The 15,435-nt window shown below is 32.1% G+C and overlaps 1 protein-coding gene across 1 annotated transcript in view; it reads left to right on the top strand.

Moving 5' to 3' along the window:
• rtknb (rhotekin b) overlaps positions 1–15,435 on the top strand; it is a 71,424-nt gene that overhangs the window by 41,907 nt on the left and 14,082 nt on the right. Inside the window, 2 exon segments of the mRNA NM_001328566.1 lie at positions 319–423; positions 12,125–12,248. Coding sequence (NP_001315495.1) covers positions 319–423; positions 12,125–12,248 — 229 coding nt within the window.

Below are 15,435 nucleotides of genomic sequence, written 5' to 3'. Positions count from 1 at the left end.
AAAAACTAGTGATGTGATAAACTGATTTCTGTCAGACACTAGTGAGTTCTGTTCTGTGTAATCTTTATATTCTACAATCATTGCTGTTCTTTAATTTTAGATCACTTAAATTGTGTTTGACATAAAGTTTATTTGTCAAGTACTTTGCTTTCTGTTTTACTCGCATGCACTGTAAAAAATATATGTAAATTAGCATTTTCTCAACATGAAGGGATTGTGTGGAACACAGCATTTTTTACAGTGTAAAGCTACAAGTAAAATTTACTTTTCAATAATGAATTTGTGGAATAATGTGTTTATTAATTGTTGTGTCTGTAGGTCAGTGGAAGCAGTGCTGTGAGGAACTCATGAAGATTGAGGAACCGTCGGCGAGAAAAACAGTGTCAGTGACATTAAAACAAGGCTCTCTGTTTCATGAAATGGGTAAGAGCATTATGGGATTATGTCTATCAGAAATGTTTGTTTGTTTGTATGTTTGAGATTGTCCCTTTATGACATTAAAACTGGCTTCCCACGCTTATTGAAAGTACTTTAATTTTAGTCATGTTTAGAGATGGACACGTCTGCTCCTTTCCCATCTTGGTATGTCAGGATACCAGCTATTTTCATTATTTAACATATTTTAGACTAGTTTCATCATCTCAAATTTTTCAAATCATCTCAAACTTTGAGTGTCTAAAATAACGCCTGATTGCGACCCAGAGAGCATTTTAATTGCTGTGTCATGAAATTTAACAAATTTGTCAGTGATTTAACAAACTTCTCTAAAAACGTAAAATTACTTCACATTTAAGATTTTTTTAAACAAAGTAAAAAAAATATTCAACAAACTACACTTTTTTTCATCAATATTAAAGAAATTGTGTGGTATTTAATTATTAGCAACTTTAACGCCATTGACTTGAATTAATTTAATTAACCACAACTGCTCAAAAATGTAAAAAATGTATTAATCTGACAATTTTGAAAGCACTGCAGATGATAGGTGAAATATTACAGACCTTTCATGGCTGGTAAGTGCTTTAAAATGTCCTTAAATCTGATGTTTATGCTAGAGCAGGAACCCTATACATCAGGGATGGGCAAACTCTTCAAAAGCGCTTGTACTGCATGTCAACAAATAAATATACTCTAAATAAAAGCTTGCTTATTTTAGCTCAGATATACATTAAATATATATATATTTTTTTTTTTAACATTTTCATATATAATTTATTATTAGATGAACAATTATTAGACTTACAACCTACAATTCTAGCATGTATAGCAGAGATGAGCAAACATGATCCATGAGGGCCAGTGTCCTGCATAGTTTTGCTCCAGCCATAATCAAACTCTGTCTGTAGCCTTGTAGTTATCTTGAAGACACTGATTAGTTTGTTCAGGTGTGTTTGATTAGTGCAGGAGCAAAACTCTGCAGGGACATCGGCCCTCATGGATCATATTTGCCCATCCCTGCTGTACATACTAGAATTGTAGGTTGTAAGTCTAATAATTGTACATCTAATAATAAATTCTATTGACAAATTATTTATATTTAATATACATCTGAGCTAAAATACCCAAGCGTTTGTTTTGAGTATATTTATTTGTTGACATGCAGTAGAAGCGCTACAATATTGCAACACACAGTAAGTGAACTTCTGAACCAGGATGATAAGATCTATTTATGCTATTTACCATTTGGCTATGATTTCCTTTTGTGCTGAACTTGATTCTTATCTCTAGCAGTCAGTGTTGTTTACATTGCACCAGCATCATTCATTTCAATTATTTGTTTTTTTTTTTCCTTCCAGCATTCGGTATTCACGCATATTTTCATAAAGCTTAAGAATTGATCAAATGAACTAGATTAGTTAAAGTGAATAAAGATTCCTGAAAGACTTATTAACTTACTAACTCATTAATTTATTAGATGCAACTGCAGTAAATTTCATGTAGTTAGTGTTTTATAGATGTTATAGATTATGTATATCTAGATCAAGGGCACTCAACCCTGTTCCTGGAGATCTACCTTCCTACAGATTTCAGCTCCAACCCTTGAACAAACACGCCTGAACCAATGAATTGAGAGCTGAACAGCACTTGATAATTACAGACAGGTGTGTTTGATATGGGTTGCAACTGAAACCTGCAGGAAGGTAGATCTCCAGGAACAGGGTGGGTCACCTCTAATGTAGATCATCTTTGCAATCAATTATAATAGATTGTAATTTACATAAACATGTATCTGATACGGTGACGTAGTGGTGCAGTAGGTAGTGCTGTCGCTTCACAGCAAGAAGGTTGCTGGTTCAAGCCTCTGCTGGATCAGTTAGCATTTCTGTGTGGAGTTTGCATGTTCTCCCTGTGTTTTCATGGGTTTCCTCTGGGTGCTCCGGTTTCCCCGTACAGTCCAAAGACATGCCGTACAGGTGAATTTTGTAGGCTAAATTGTCCGTAGTGTATGAGTGTGAATGAATGTAAATGAATGTTTACCAGTGATGGGTTGTGGCTGAAAGGGCATCCGCTGTGTAAAAACATGCTGAAGTTGGCGGTTCATTCCGCTGTGGCGACCCCAGATTAATAAAAGGACTAAGCCGAAAAGAAATTGAATAAATGTGTCTGATACTGTATGTGTGAGACTGCAGGCTGATGATTATTAATTAGTAAAATCTACTAGAACTGAAACTAAAACTATACCTAACTAAAGTACCTCAAATGAATCTTGGCTGGAATAAAATAAAGTTTAAATATTTAATAATATAATATTTGATATAAAAAGTTCATTCATTAATTTTCCTTTGGCATAGTGCCTTTATTCATCAGAGGTTGCCACAGCGGAATGAACTGCCAACTTGTCCAGCATATGTTTTACACAAGCGGCAACCTCCCGCTCTCCCTCAGGAAGCCAATACGGAAGTAACTAAAACTGCAATTCATCCGAAATTCCGCTAGTCCTGGCTGCTCCTGGCTCCATAACAGGGCAAATTTCAATTGAGCCCATTGTTAGAATGGCCAACTTTACAGCAGAAAAAAAGGTGTTTACAGCCTGGTACAAAAAAAGATTTTGGTTAATACAGCTAATATTACCCTTCATGACAACTGTGAGGGGGTGAATTTTTTTTAGAACTCATCCGTTTCCTTTATATTAAGTTATATTAAGTTTGCATAATTAAGGGAGTGGCCACTTGAGTGACAGCTTGGTCTCGTTGGTCCAAGCACAATTGGTCATACTACAAACGAGTCACAGGTGATAAAGTATTAAGCGTTCTCCCAAAGTAAAGTGTGTCTGAACCAGGTCCAAGCTAAATGCCAGCAGGTGTCTGTAGCTCCGCTTACTCTCCGCCTCTTTGCCCTTGTTTGGTATCCTGCCGTGAGTGTGATGACACGCGAACAAAATGGCGACGGTTGGCCGCGCCTACTTGTGGCTTCTTTTGCGCTCTTCAGAAACCTATAGGTGACGTCATGGATACTACGTCCATATATTTTACAGTCTATGGTTTTACACAGTGGATGCCCTTGAAGCTGCAACTCAGTACTGGAAAACACCCATACACACTCATTTATATACAAACACTATGGACAATTTAGTTTATTCGATTCACCTATAGCGCATGTCTTTGGAGGGAACTCACGCCAATACGGGGAGAACTATGCAAATTTCACACAGAAATGCCAACTGACCCAGCCGGCACTCGAACCAGCCACTTTCTTGCTGTGAGGCGACAGTGCTAACCATCGAGCCACCTTGCCACCCGATATAAAAAGTTAAAAACTTAATGTATCATTAAATAAAATAAAAAAATAAAAAGTTATAAAAGGTAATGTATTATTCTATTCTATTTGCATTAATATTAACAGATTAATAAGTCTTATGCTAAATGTATTGTTTTTTTTTTCTTATGCTAGTTAATCCATTTATAAATACAACTAACTTTAGAAAATGGAACTTTTTTGTAAATAACAGAAATAACTAAAACCTTAAATAAGTATGAAATGCAGAATTAAAACCTATAATTCAAGCTGTTAATACAAACTTGCTTATTTATAAAACTTAAGGTACCACTTTGTGATAGCTACACATTATAAATCATTTATTAAGCATTACCAAAAAGTTCATTCTTTCACTCATTAATTTTCCCTTGGCTTAGTCCCTTATTTATCTGGGGTCACAACAGTGGAATAAACCACCCATTACTCTGTCATATGATGCCCTTCCAGCCACAACCCATCACTGGGAAACACCCATACACTCACATTCACACTCATGCACTACGACCAATTTAGTTTATTCAATTCCTCTATAGCGTATGTCTTTCGACTGTGGGGGAAACCGAAGCACTCAGAAAGTGGGTTTCCTCCGGGTGCTCCGGTTTTTCCCACAGTCCACAGACATGAGGTATAGGTGAATTGGGTAGGCTAAATTATCCGTAGTGTATGTGTGTAAATGAGTGTGTATGGATTTTTCCAAGAAATGGGTTGCGGCTGGAAGGGCATCTGCTGCGTAAAACATGTGCTGGATAAGTTGGCGGTTCATTCCGCTTTAGCGACCCCGGATTAATAAAGGGACTAAGCCGAAAAGAAAATGAATGAATGAATGAATATCTTATTATGGCAGCATGGTGGCTTAGTGGCTAGAACTGTCACTTCAAAGCAAGAAGGTCGCTTGTTCAAGTTTGGGATTTGGCATTTCTGTGTGGGGTTTGCATGTTTTCTCCATGTTTGTGTTTCCTCCGGGTGCTTCGGTTTCCTCCACAGTCCAATGACATGCGGTATTTGTGAATTAAAACATATGTTGGTATAGTTGGTGGTTCATTCTGCTGTGGTGACCCCTGATAAATTAGAGACTAAGCTGAAGGGAAATGAATGAATGAATATCTTATTATGCAGGCATATGATTAGAATTACTTACACTCTCAGAAATAAAGGTACGCGATCTGTTACTTGGGTGGTATCTTCAAAAGTTTCACATTTGTACTTAAAGGGTCCATATTGGTCGATCAAAGTATATATTAGTACCTAAAAATTTAAAGAGGAACACTGTTGTCATTTTTAGGTACTAAAATGTACCTTTTAGGTATTAATATAGACCTTTTATGTATAAATTTGCACCTTTTGAAGAGGTACCACCCTAGTGACAGTTTGCTTACCTGAGAGTTTATGTTATGTATTTGTGTATGTTATGTATGTGTGTATGAGTGTATGCTATGTGTGTATGTTATGTATATGTGTATGCTTTATTAAGTCAACTTCATCCAGTTTTCTGATCTACAGCTGTAGTCAGAATTATAAGCCTCCCTTTGATTTTTTTTTTTAATTTTATTTCTTTGTTTTAATATTTCCCAAATTACGTTTATCAGAGTAAGGAAATTTTCACAGTATGTCAGATATTTTTTTTTTCTTGAGAAAGTATAATTTGTTTTATTTCGGCTAGAATAAAAGCAGTTTTAATTTTTTTTAAAAGCCATTTTAAGGTCAAAATAATTAACCCCTATGCTATTTTTCCCCTGATAGTCTACAAAACAAACCATCATTATACAATAACTTGCCTAATTACCCTGACCTGCCTAGTTAACCTAATTAACCTAGTTAACCCTTTAAATGTCACTTTAAGCTGTATCGAAGTATCTTGAATTTTTTTTTTGTGTGAAATATTATTTACTGTCATGATGGCAAAGATAAAATAAATCAGTTGTTAGAAATAAGTTACTAAAACTATTATGTTTAGAAATGTGTTGAAAAAAATCTGCTCTCTGTTAAACAGAAATTGGGAAAAAAATAAACGGGGGCTAATAATTCAGGGGGGCTAATAATTCTGACTTCGACTGTAATCTAAGGTTATTTATATTTTGTAAACTAAACTATTAAAACAAACTACAACATTCTCTCAGTGATGCTATATGTGATGCAACATAGTATCATGTGTTGTCATTAAATTTAATTGTCACCTTTGTAAAACAACATAATGCGTTCTCTCCCACTTATCGCATATTTAATACCTTTCATTTAATGGTTTAACGCCTAACCATGTTTAATCCTATACCCAGTTACCTTTTGCGTGGGTCTTTAAAATAAACAAAAGATATTTTTTGTTTATATTCTAGATATTTCTTAACATTTCGATTTAATCTAGCATATCGAACATTACTACGCCTACTGAGAGAAAAATCCACCTGTTTCACCTGTGACCGTATCAGGCATGTTGTGGTGTTAATTTGAGCGTCTCCACCCTGTAGGTGAGGTTAGTTGTGTTAGCTGACAGACAGGTGTAGCAAGAGTCGATGCAGACGTGCCGTCAGGCTATTCATTTCTCATGAGGCTTATCGAGGCGCTGAACCAAAAGGAAACACCATGTCTTTAGACTGCCGATCTTTACAGATCCAAACAAAGAGCCCAGACTAATGTAGATTGTGACAGTGCAGGCAAACAGGATAAAACAAGTTCTCCAGTTGAGTACTTTTTTTTTTAATGTTACATTTAAATATGCAAATGACATATTACATTTGCATACAGCACATTAATTTGATTATTGATTGGGTTAAGTCAAGTTCCAAAATAAATAATATTTCACTGTTTTCATTGTAATTTGTCATAAATAAGCAGGCAGGTTATGCATGAATAAACCCATTTGCAAGTTTAAATATGCAAATGAAGCATTCCATTTGTACCACAGTATTCTAGACATTAATTGGGTTAGGTCAAGTTCAAAAAATCTTTAACTAATAATATTTCACTGTTTTCAATGTAAAATAGCTTAAAAATAGGCAAGTTACATATGAGCAAGTCTTTTGTAAATTTAAATATGCAAATGAAGCATTCAATTTCTAGCACAGAACATTAATTAGATAAAGTCAAGGTTAAACATAATTTGTTAATTTCTAAAAAAAAATTATATTTCATTGTTTTCACTATAAAATGTTGTAAATAGGCTGATAGGTTTTTGTCATTTGTAAATTTAAATATGCAAATGAAGCATTGCATTTCTAGCACAGTAATCTGAACATTAAATAGATGAAGTTGAGGTTAGAAAAATCTTGTTTGTTTTGGAGAAAATACATAATATTTCAAGGTTTTCAGTGTAAAATGTGGAAAATAAGTAGGCAGGTTATGTATAAACAAATCATTTGTAAATTTAAATATGCAAATGAAGTATTACATTTCTAGCACAATAATATAAACATGGATGAGATGAATTTAAGTAAAAAATATTGTTTAATTTATAAGAAAATAAATAATTTTTAATTGTTTTTACTGTAAACAGTTGTAAATAAGCTGGCAGGTTATGTAAATTTGTAAATTTAAATATGCAAATGAAGAATTGCATTTCTACCAAATTAATCTGAACCGCAATTGAATTAAGTCAAGGTAAAATATAAAAAATAACAATAAAAAAATATGTATTTATGTATGTATGTATGTATGTATGTATGTATGTATTTATGTATGTATATATATATATATGTGTGTGTGTGTGTGTGTGTGTGTGTGTGTGTGTGTGTGTGTGTGTGTGTGTGTGTGTGTGTGTGTGTGTGTGTGTGTGTGTGTGTGTGTGTGTGTGTGTGTGTGTGTACATACATACATACATGCATACATACATACATACATATTTTTTATTATTGTTATTTTTACCTGTATGTATATTTTCAATATTCTTTTAACCTTTACATTAGATTGAAAAAATATACTATTAAATCTCAGTACTAAATAATTTGCCTGCAGTATATCACCCAAAGAAATGACAAAAAAAACCAAACAAACAAAAAGAGAAACTATTATTAAAAAGTGAATAATGTGTTTGCTGACTGCCGTTTCTTTACTTCATATTGCATAACTCACTTGAAAACAAAACAGCTTGACCTTTATGAAAAAAAAAAGTTGTTTCTCAGTTGTACAACCTGTCTTTCCTTCAGGGAAACAAATAACCGGATATCTTTGAATAGTGTTTTAATCAGAACAAATTCCTCAGACCCCAGTGGTATTCTTGGCAAAACAAAAAGTAAAATAAAAATCTTTGTTTGTCTCTCAGACGAATGAAAGTCTTACAGGTTTGGAATGGCATGACGGAGTCATTTTTTGGGTGTCAATCTCTGTATCGGTAATTGACACAGTATGCTAAACATGCAACATGTACAATAGACCTATTTAAATGATATGGACATGATAATGAGGGCTGTCAAAGCAAATATGTGTGATTTATGAAATATTTTTAAAGCCATTATTTTGAAAACACATATTAATAGATGTATTTTAGATGTCATTGTCATTTAGGTTTTTTGCTGATATAATTTATTTAAAATATTCATATTTTTAATGAATGTTTTTATATGTAGATTTGTTTATGCTTTACATTAATAAACAACAATATACAGTTGTAAATGTGCTTGACTTAATCATAATGAATCTCGCTTCAAACAGAACTCTTAAAATGACTGGTAATTTTTGATTGTTACATTTTATTAATGAAAACAAAATTTTCTTAATAAATTTAGATTGAAGCTGGAAAATTTTTATGAAATTAAAATAATGATACTCAATTAAAAACAAGTGTATTACCTTCTGCCTTTCAAATGATCAATCCATTTCATTCTTCCTTGGTATAATTTTTGTCAGCAATCAACTTTTAATTTTTATATATATTTTTAAATATATTTTAATTTATAAATTTGGTGAATATTATTTGTTGTATAATTGATGTATTTTTGAATATTCATATTTTAAATATAAAATGAATATGTGGTGTTTAACAGTAATATTTGGTTAAATGTTCTTAATGCCTTCATAAATCAGACATTTAAAATAAATTAAAGCTGTAATGGTAATTTAAAATGGGCATAATTTATACATATCGCTCAAAACATATTTAATATTTTTAATTTGAGTATTTTTAAATCCATTTCTTTGTTTTTTTTTGTTTTTTTACATTAAACCTTATTTATTCAGTTTCTAACAATAAATATACATTCAATTTATTTTGCAAACAACGTAAAAATGTGTAAAGAACTGCAAACTTTCAAAATTAAGAAAACATTTTTACCAGACCATCTTTTATCTAACAGCTGTCAAATTTCCAGAAAAAAAAAACACCAAAAAAAAAAAAAAAAAAAAACCTTTATGACAAATTCACTAGTGGTCTGAAAATGACAATAACATTGTTTATATATATATATATATATATATATATATATATATATATATATATATATATATATATATATATATATATATATATTAGAGCTGTGAACCTACATTAGTCTCACAGTTCGGTTCGGTTACGATTATCATGCCATCGATTCGGTTCAATTCGATATTTCGGTGCATCACGGTGCATTGACGATGCTTTTATATTTTCTTCACAGCAACAGCTCTTGTATTAAAATGTATGAATATATTTATATTTATATTTATATAGGCTATTATTTGTAATACAATTGTGTCATTTAATACAAACAGTTAGATATATAAACTGAAACTTTCAAAAAAACGAGCATTTAGCAAATAATATAAACAAATATAAATATTCAGTTCAATTTCTGATCCTTGTCTAGTTCTCTTACACCCCTTTGATTGGTTACACCCTCAACAAAAACGGTTGCGATTGGCTCTTGCGCGCTGCGCTCTTCAGATGAATGAGAAGCGGCAGGGGCGATCTCACAGCTGATCTATGATAGAAATGGTGGAGAAAACTCTGCAGACACGCGCTCGTTTCTGTATCCAAAAATAACGCTGTAAAACAGCCGAGAGGAGAATAAAAGCCACGCCAGCAGGTCAAATGGGCCACTGTGTGTGTGTGAGAAAGAGAGAGAGAGAGAGTAAGAGAGAGACAGAGCGAGCGAGAGAGAGAGAGACAGAGAAATGGAGTAGGCTACTTTCATTCTCAAACACACACAGTGAAATTGTGCACAGTTCATGAGTATTAAGTAGTTAAAGCGTTGTAAATACTCGCGATCGTCTCCCTCGCGACAGAGCGCATATGAGGTAAATGACGTCAGTAATAACCGGTTATGATTATTACTGAACCGATACCGAATTAATTTTGACACCCCTAATATATATATATATATATATATATATATATATATATATATATATATATATTATCCAACAGACCTTTCAAATAAAATTAATAATAATAGTAATTAAAAATGTAAATTTGCAATTTGCGTAAAGCAATTAAATATGATACATTTTTATATATTGTATATTTGTTTACCTTCTAACAATAAATAACCATTTGACTATTTGAATTTGACTATTCTTATGCACAATTTGCAACTTATTTTTCAAACAATGTAAAAATGTGTAAAAATGTGTAATGACTACAAACTTTCAAATAAAAAACATTTTTTGGTCACTTTAGTAAATCTGTTAAAATGCATGTATTACTTTAATTAATTATTTTTTTTTAATGAAACCAGCATACATGTGTTTATAAAACAACAGACCCACATCCACCATATTTAATTATATGTTTTAAAGTAAAAATGTATCCGCCATACCATCTTTTATCTAACAGCTGTAAAATTCCTAGAACAGCAACAACAAAAAACTTGACACATTTACAAGCTCTCCAATTCTGCGGTTTGTGACATATGTTCTCTATTTGCTTAAGAATAAAATATAATGTGTTCATTTGTAAGTACAAGCATTATGATGCTGTTATATTGTCATTCTGGCAACATATAATGAGTGGCAGAAATGGTCTGAAAATGACAATAACATTGTTTATCGCAATATATTTTTGAATATTCATAATGGATTCATCCAACAGACCTTTAAAATAAAATTAATTTTTAGGGTAATTTAAAATGTACATAATTTATACAATTTGAATAAAGCATTTAAATGTTAGATACGTTTTATATAATGTATATTTGTTTAATTTCTAACAATGAATAACCATTTGACTATTTGAATTGGACTATTCTTATTCACAATTTACAACTCATTTTGCAAACAATGTAAAAATGCAAATGACTACAAACTTTCAAATTTAGGAAAACATTTTTTGTTCACTAATGTTTATCTGTTAAAATGTATGTTAATGAATTTCTTGAAATGAAACCAACATGCATTTGTTTAGAAAACAGCAGACCCACATCCACCATATTTAATTATATGCTTAAAAATAAAAATGTATCCGCCATACCATCTTTTATCTAACAGCTGTAAAATTCCTAGAACAGCAACGACAGAAAACTTGACACATTTACAAGCTCTCCAATTCTGCGGTTTGTAAAATATGTTCTCTATTGGCTTAAGAATAAAATATAATGTGATCATTTGTAAGTACAAGCATTGTGATGCTGTTAAATTGTCATTCTGGCATTATATAATAAGTGGCAGAAAATGGTCTTAAAATGACAACAACATTGTTTATCCCAATATATTTTGGTGCAATATATTTTACAACTAAAAAATAGATATGGTGACAGGCCTAGTTGGTGGTTATTCTGCTGTGGTGACCCCTGATAAATAAGGGACCAAGCCAAAGGAAAATGACTGAATGAATGAATCTTGTAAATGTAAAATTGATGTATGGTGTTTTACAGTAATCATTCACAATGGCTTCATCCAACAGACATTTAAAAAAAAAAGGATTATTATGTTCATTTAAAATGTGCATAATTTATACAATTTGCATAAAGCATTTAAACATAAGAGATGTTTTTATATTTTGTGACTTGTGTATTTTAAATGCATATCTTATGTAATTATTTATTTATTTTTAATATTAAACAATATCTATTTACTTTCTAGCAATGAATAAATATTTTTACATTTGACTATTCTTATACAAAAATTGCATTTTTCTTTCACAAACAACTGCAAAAAAAACTTTGTAAATTATTAAAAATTTTCATTTTTGGTCACTTTTTTTTAATCGGTCAAAATTAATGTATTCAAGAAAATTACTCCGTTCTTAAATATAAACCAATGTACATGTGTTTACAAAAACAACAGACCCACAGCCACCATATTTAATTATATATATAAAATATAAGTATAAAAGTAAAAATGTATCCACTATACGGTCTTTTATCTAACAGCTGTAAAATTCCTAAAACAGAAACAACAACAACAAAAAACCTCCAAAGCTCTCCAATTACGCGGTTTGTGAAATATGTTCTCTATTTCCTTCTAGTTTCACCATCATCATCATCATCATCATTGTCGTCATCCTCCCAGTCCAGAAACCCTCTGCTGCCCCTGAACAGACCAGTTTCTTCTGAGATCCAGAGTCTGCTGTCCACCTATTATAATGACAGGTGAAGATAAGCACATAAACGCACACACACACACACACACACACACACACACGCACACACGCAAACTCATGTCTGGTGCCCTTATATGCACTGAAGGCATGCATGCTGTAGAACAGCATCTTCTAGTACTTGCACCAGATGCCCTCAGATCAGATGATCATGCATTGTACGCAATGTTCCAGTGACACCTGAATGACTTTTAGGCATCCCAGTTAATTGTAGTGCATTGAAGTGGCCTTGCTACATGCAAAATCACTGACATTCAAACACACTTGTGTAGGATTTCAACAAACTTCGTCAATCCTTTTATGGTGGGATATTGGACTATCATATTAATATGTTAGTTTTAAGTGAAATATGCATTTTTGCTCCTTTTAATTTGAGTTGTTTTGGAAAATTTTGAGATAACCAAAATAAAATAGTATATGCATTTTATTTATTTGTAATTTGATTATTTTATTTGTGATATTGTTTTGCTATACATTTGAAGTAAAGAGGATTTATCCCCCAACGCATTTATAAACATGATAGTTTTAATAACTTATTTCTAATAACTGATTTATTTTAACATTGACATGATGGCAGAAGATACTATTTAAAGATATTAGTGTTCAGCTTGAAGTGCAATTTAAGGTCTTAACTAAGTTAACTAGGCAACTTAGGGTAATTAGGCATTGTATAACGGTGGTTTGTTTTGTAGGCAGTCAACAAAAAAAATTGGGGGCTTATAATATTGACCCTAAAATGTTTTTTAAAAAATTAAAAAACATTTTTTTCCTGCTGAAATAAAACAAATAAGACTTTCTCTTGAAGAAAAAATATTTTTGGAAATACTGTGAAAAATTTCTTGCTCTGTTAAACATCATTTGGGAAATATTTGGAAAAGAATCACAGGAGAGCTAATAATTTTGACTTTAATTGTAGATGCTGTAAATGCTTTACCTCGCTTTTAAAGTGTTTTAAAGAAGCATTAACATTAGTGGTTGTAGTCTTAGTGATTTGGCAGACCTGTATTTGCTGAATCATTAAGCGGTTTGCATTTCAGTTTCAGTTATAGGGCTGCAGGATTATGACAAAAATCATAATTATTGATTATTCCCTTGAAATTATAGGTCACACTTTATTTTGATGGTCTGTTTGTTGAATTTAAGTTACATTGCATCTACATGCCAACTAATTCTTATTAGATTATAAGTAGACTGTTAGGTTGGGGTTAGTGTAAGCTCACAGGTATTCAAGTTTCTTATGGTCAGTTAAATGTCTGTTGAAGGAGCAGTATCAACAGATATAAAGCAGACAGTCTACTAATACTCCAATAGAGCATCAAAATAAAGTCTTACCTAATTATAATTGTGATTATTGGTTAAGATTATCATAATGTACATCTATTGATGTTTTAAGTAGCTTTATATCATGGTTTAAAGCAATTGGGTGCCATAATATATTAAAATAGACTGCAAAAAAATGCTGGGTTCCACACAATTCCTTCATGTTGTGCCAACATAATTTGAGTTAATTTTATTGTTTCTTACAAATTTAAGTGGATTGAACATAAAACTATTAAGTTATCCTCAAAAAATTTGCAGAATCTTTGAAACGTTTGGTTTTAATCTTCAATTAGGGCCGCAGGATTATGACAAAATTGATCATTGTCGATCATTCAATTTGCAATTGTATTTGTGATTATTAATTTATGATTATCACAATGTACATCTATTGATATTTTTTATTGCTTTTTATCATGGTTTGAAGAGATTACTTGCCGTGATATACTATAATCCACTGTAAAAAAGGCTGGGTTCCACAATTCATTCATGAACATAAATCGATTAAGGTAACTTCATCGTTTCTTACAGATTTTAGTGGATTGAACTTAAAACAATTAGGTTATTCTCAAAAAACCTAAGAATTGTGTCGTTTACACTAATTAAGTAGTGAACAAGCAGTGAACGTAATTTATTGTGTTTCTCATTGCCACACGTCATTGTTACATTGGTTTAGTTTCTTTTAATAATTTTACTTTTACTGAAAATAAATGACAGAACAATGAATAAATAAATGCATAAATAAATAAATAAAAATAAGAAGAAATAAAAATAGTATTTGTGTAATGTAGATCTAAGATATAAATTAGCTAGATGGTCAAATGAAGTGTTGTTATTTGTTTGCTGAAAATCAGAACTGAATTTAGAAATAGTTTTGAAACAAAAATTTGTGCTTAAAAAAAACTAAATAAAATATGTAGGCTAATGGATGTCTTCAGTGGAGTGCGCACAACACCATTTTCTTATTCACGAAAGTAAAGGAGTAAAGTTAAGAGTAAAAGTAAAGAGAAAGTAAATAGGCAGAATGGAGGAGGCTTATTCTTTATCCTCACCTGCAGATGGTCTGTTTAACTGTTTTCTCGCTTGTGAAGTGTTCAGTTTTTCCACTTACAAAGTCCGCCAACTGTCACTTAAAGGGAATGAGAGATGAGACTCTTATTGGTTTATTGCACGTTATTCTCAAAACACACCCATGACTCATTAAGGGGCCGGTCACACTGAACGTGCATTTACATTCCAAAAATGCGAGGCGTACCTTACTGCCTTTTTTTTTGTTGACAAGAAAAAAAGAAGCGCAGTGCGGTTTTTTTATTTTTATTATTATTTTTTTGTTTTTCGCTAGGCAATGACGGAACTAGCTGGGTATGGTGCGAGAGTGTTACTGTTGATATTAATATAATTTCGATATTTATTAATATTGTGATATTTAAGATTTGTGAGTCATACAGCTCTGGATAACTTAAAACAGCAACCACGAGTCTCTCCTCTCTCTTCAAATGTCTCTGTTGTTGTCTTGACAACACAAACACTGCATGTACCTCAACGGAAACCCCGCCTTTGCTTTCATTTAATTGGAGAATGGAAAAGATGCGAGTGACGTAGCTCGCTTTTTCCCTCTCAGAGTTGACTTTTTTTCAACTGCAAGCGTTCAGCGTGCAAAAGCAAAATTGCGATGCACGGCAGGTGGTTAAAACGCAAGACGTGCAGAGCCCATAAGCAGCGCCCGAAACCCTCACGGCCATTAGTAAATCATTCAAAAAAAGCCGTCTCTCAATGCAAAAATTGCATTTGGTGTGATCGACCCCTAAGAGAATAAGCACAACCCTGTTAGACCATGAGCCGGGGCGCAAAAGGTATTTTCC

The sequence above is a fragment of the Danio rerio genome, chromosome 21 (assembly GCF_052040795.2).
Source record: "Danio rerio strain M-AB ecotype USA chromosome 21, GRCz13ab, whole genome shotgun sequence".
NCBI classification, from domain to species: Eukaryota; Metazoa; Chordata; class Actinopteri; order Cypriniformes; family Danionidae; genus Danio; species Danio rerio.
Note: the sequence above shows the minus strand (reverse complement) of the source record. Positions and strands in the feature narration are given on the sequence as shown.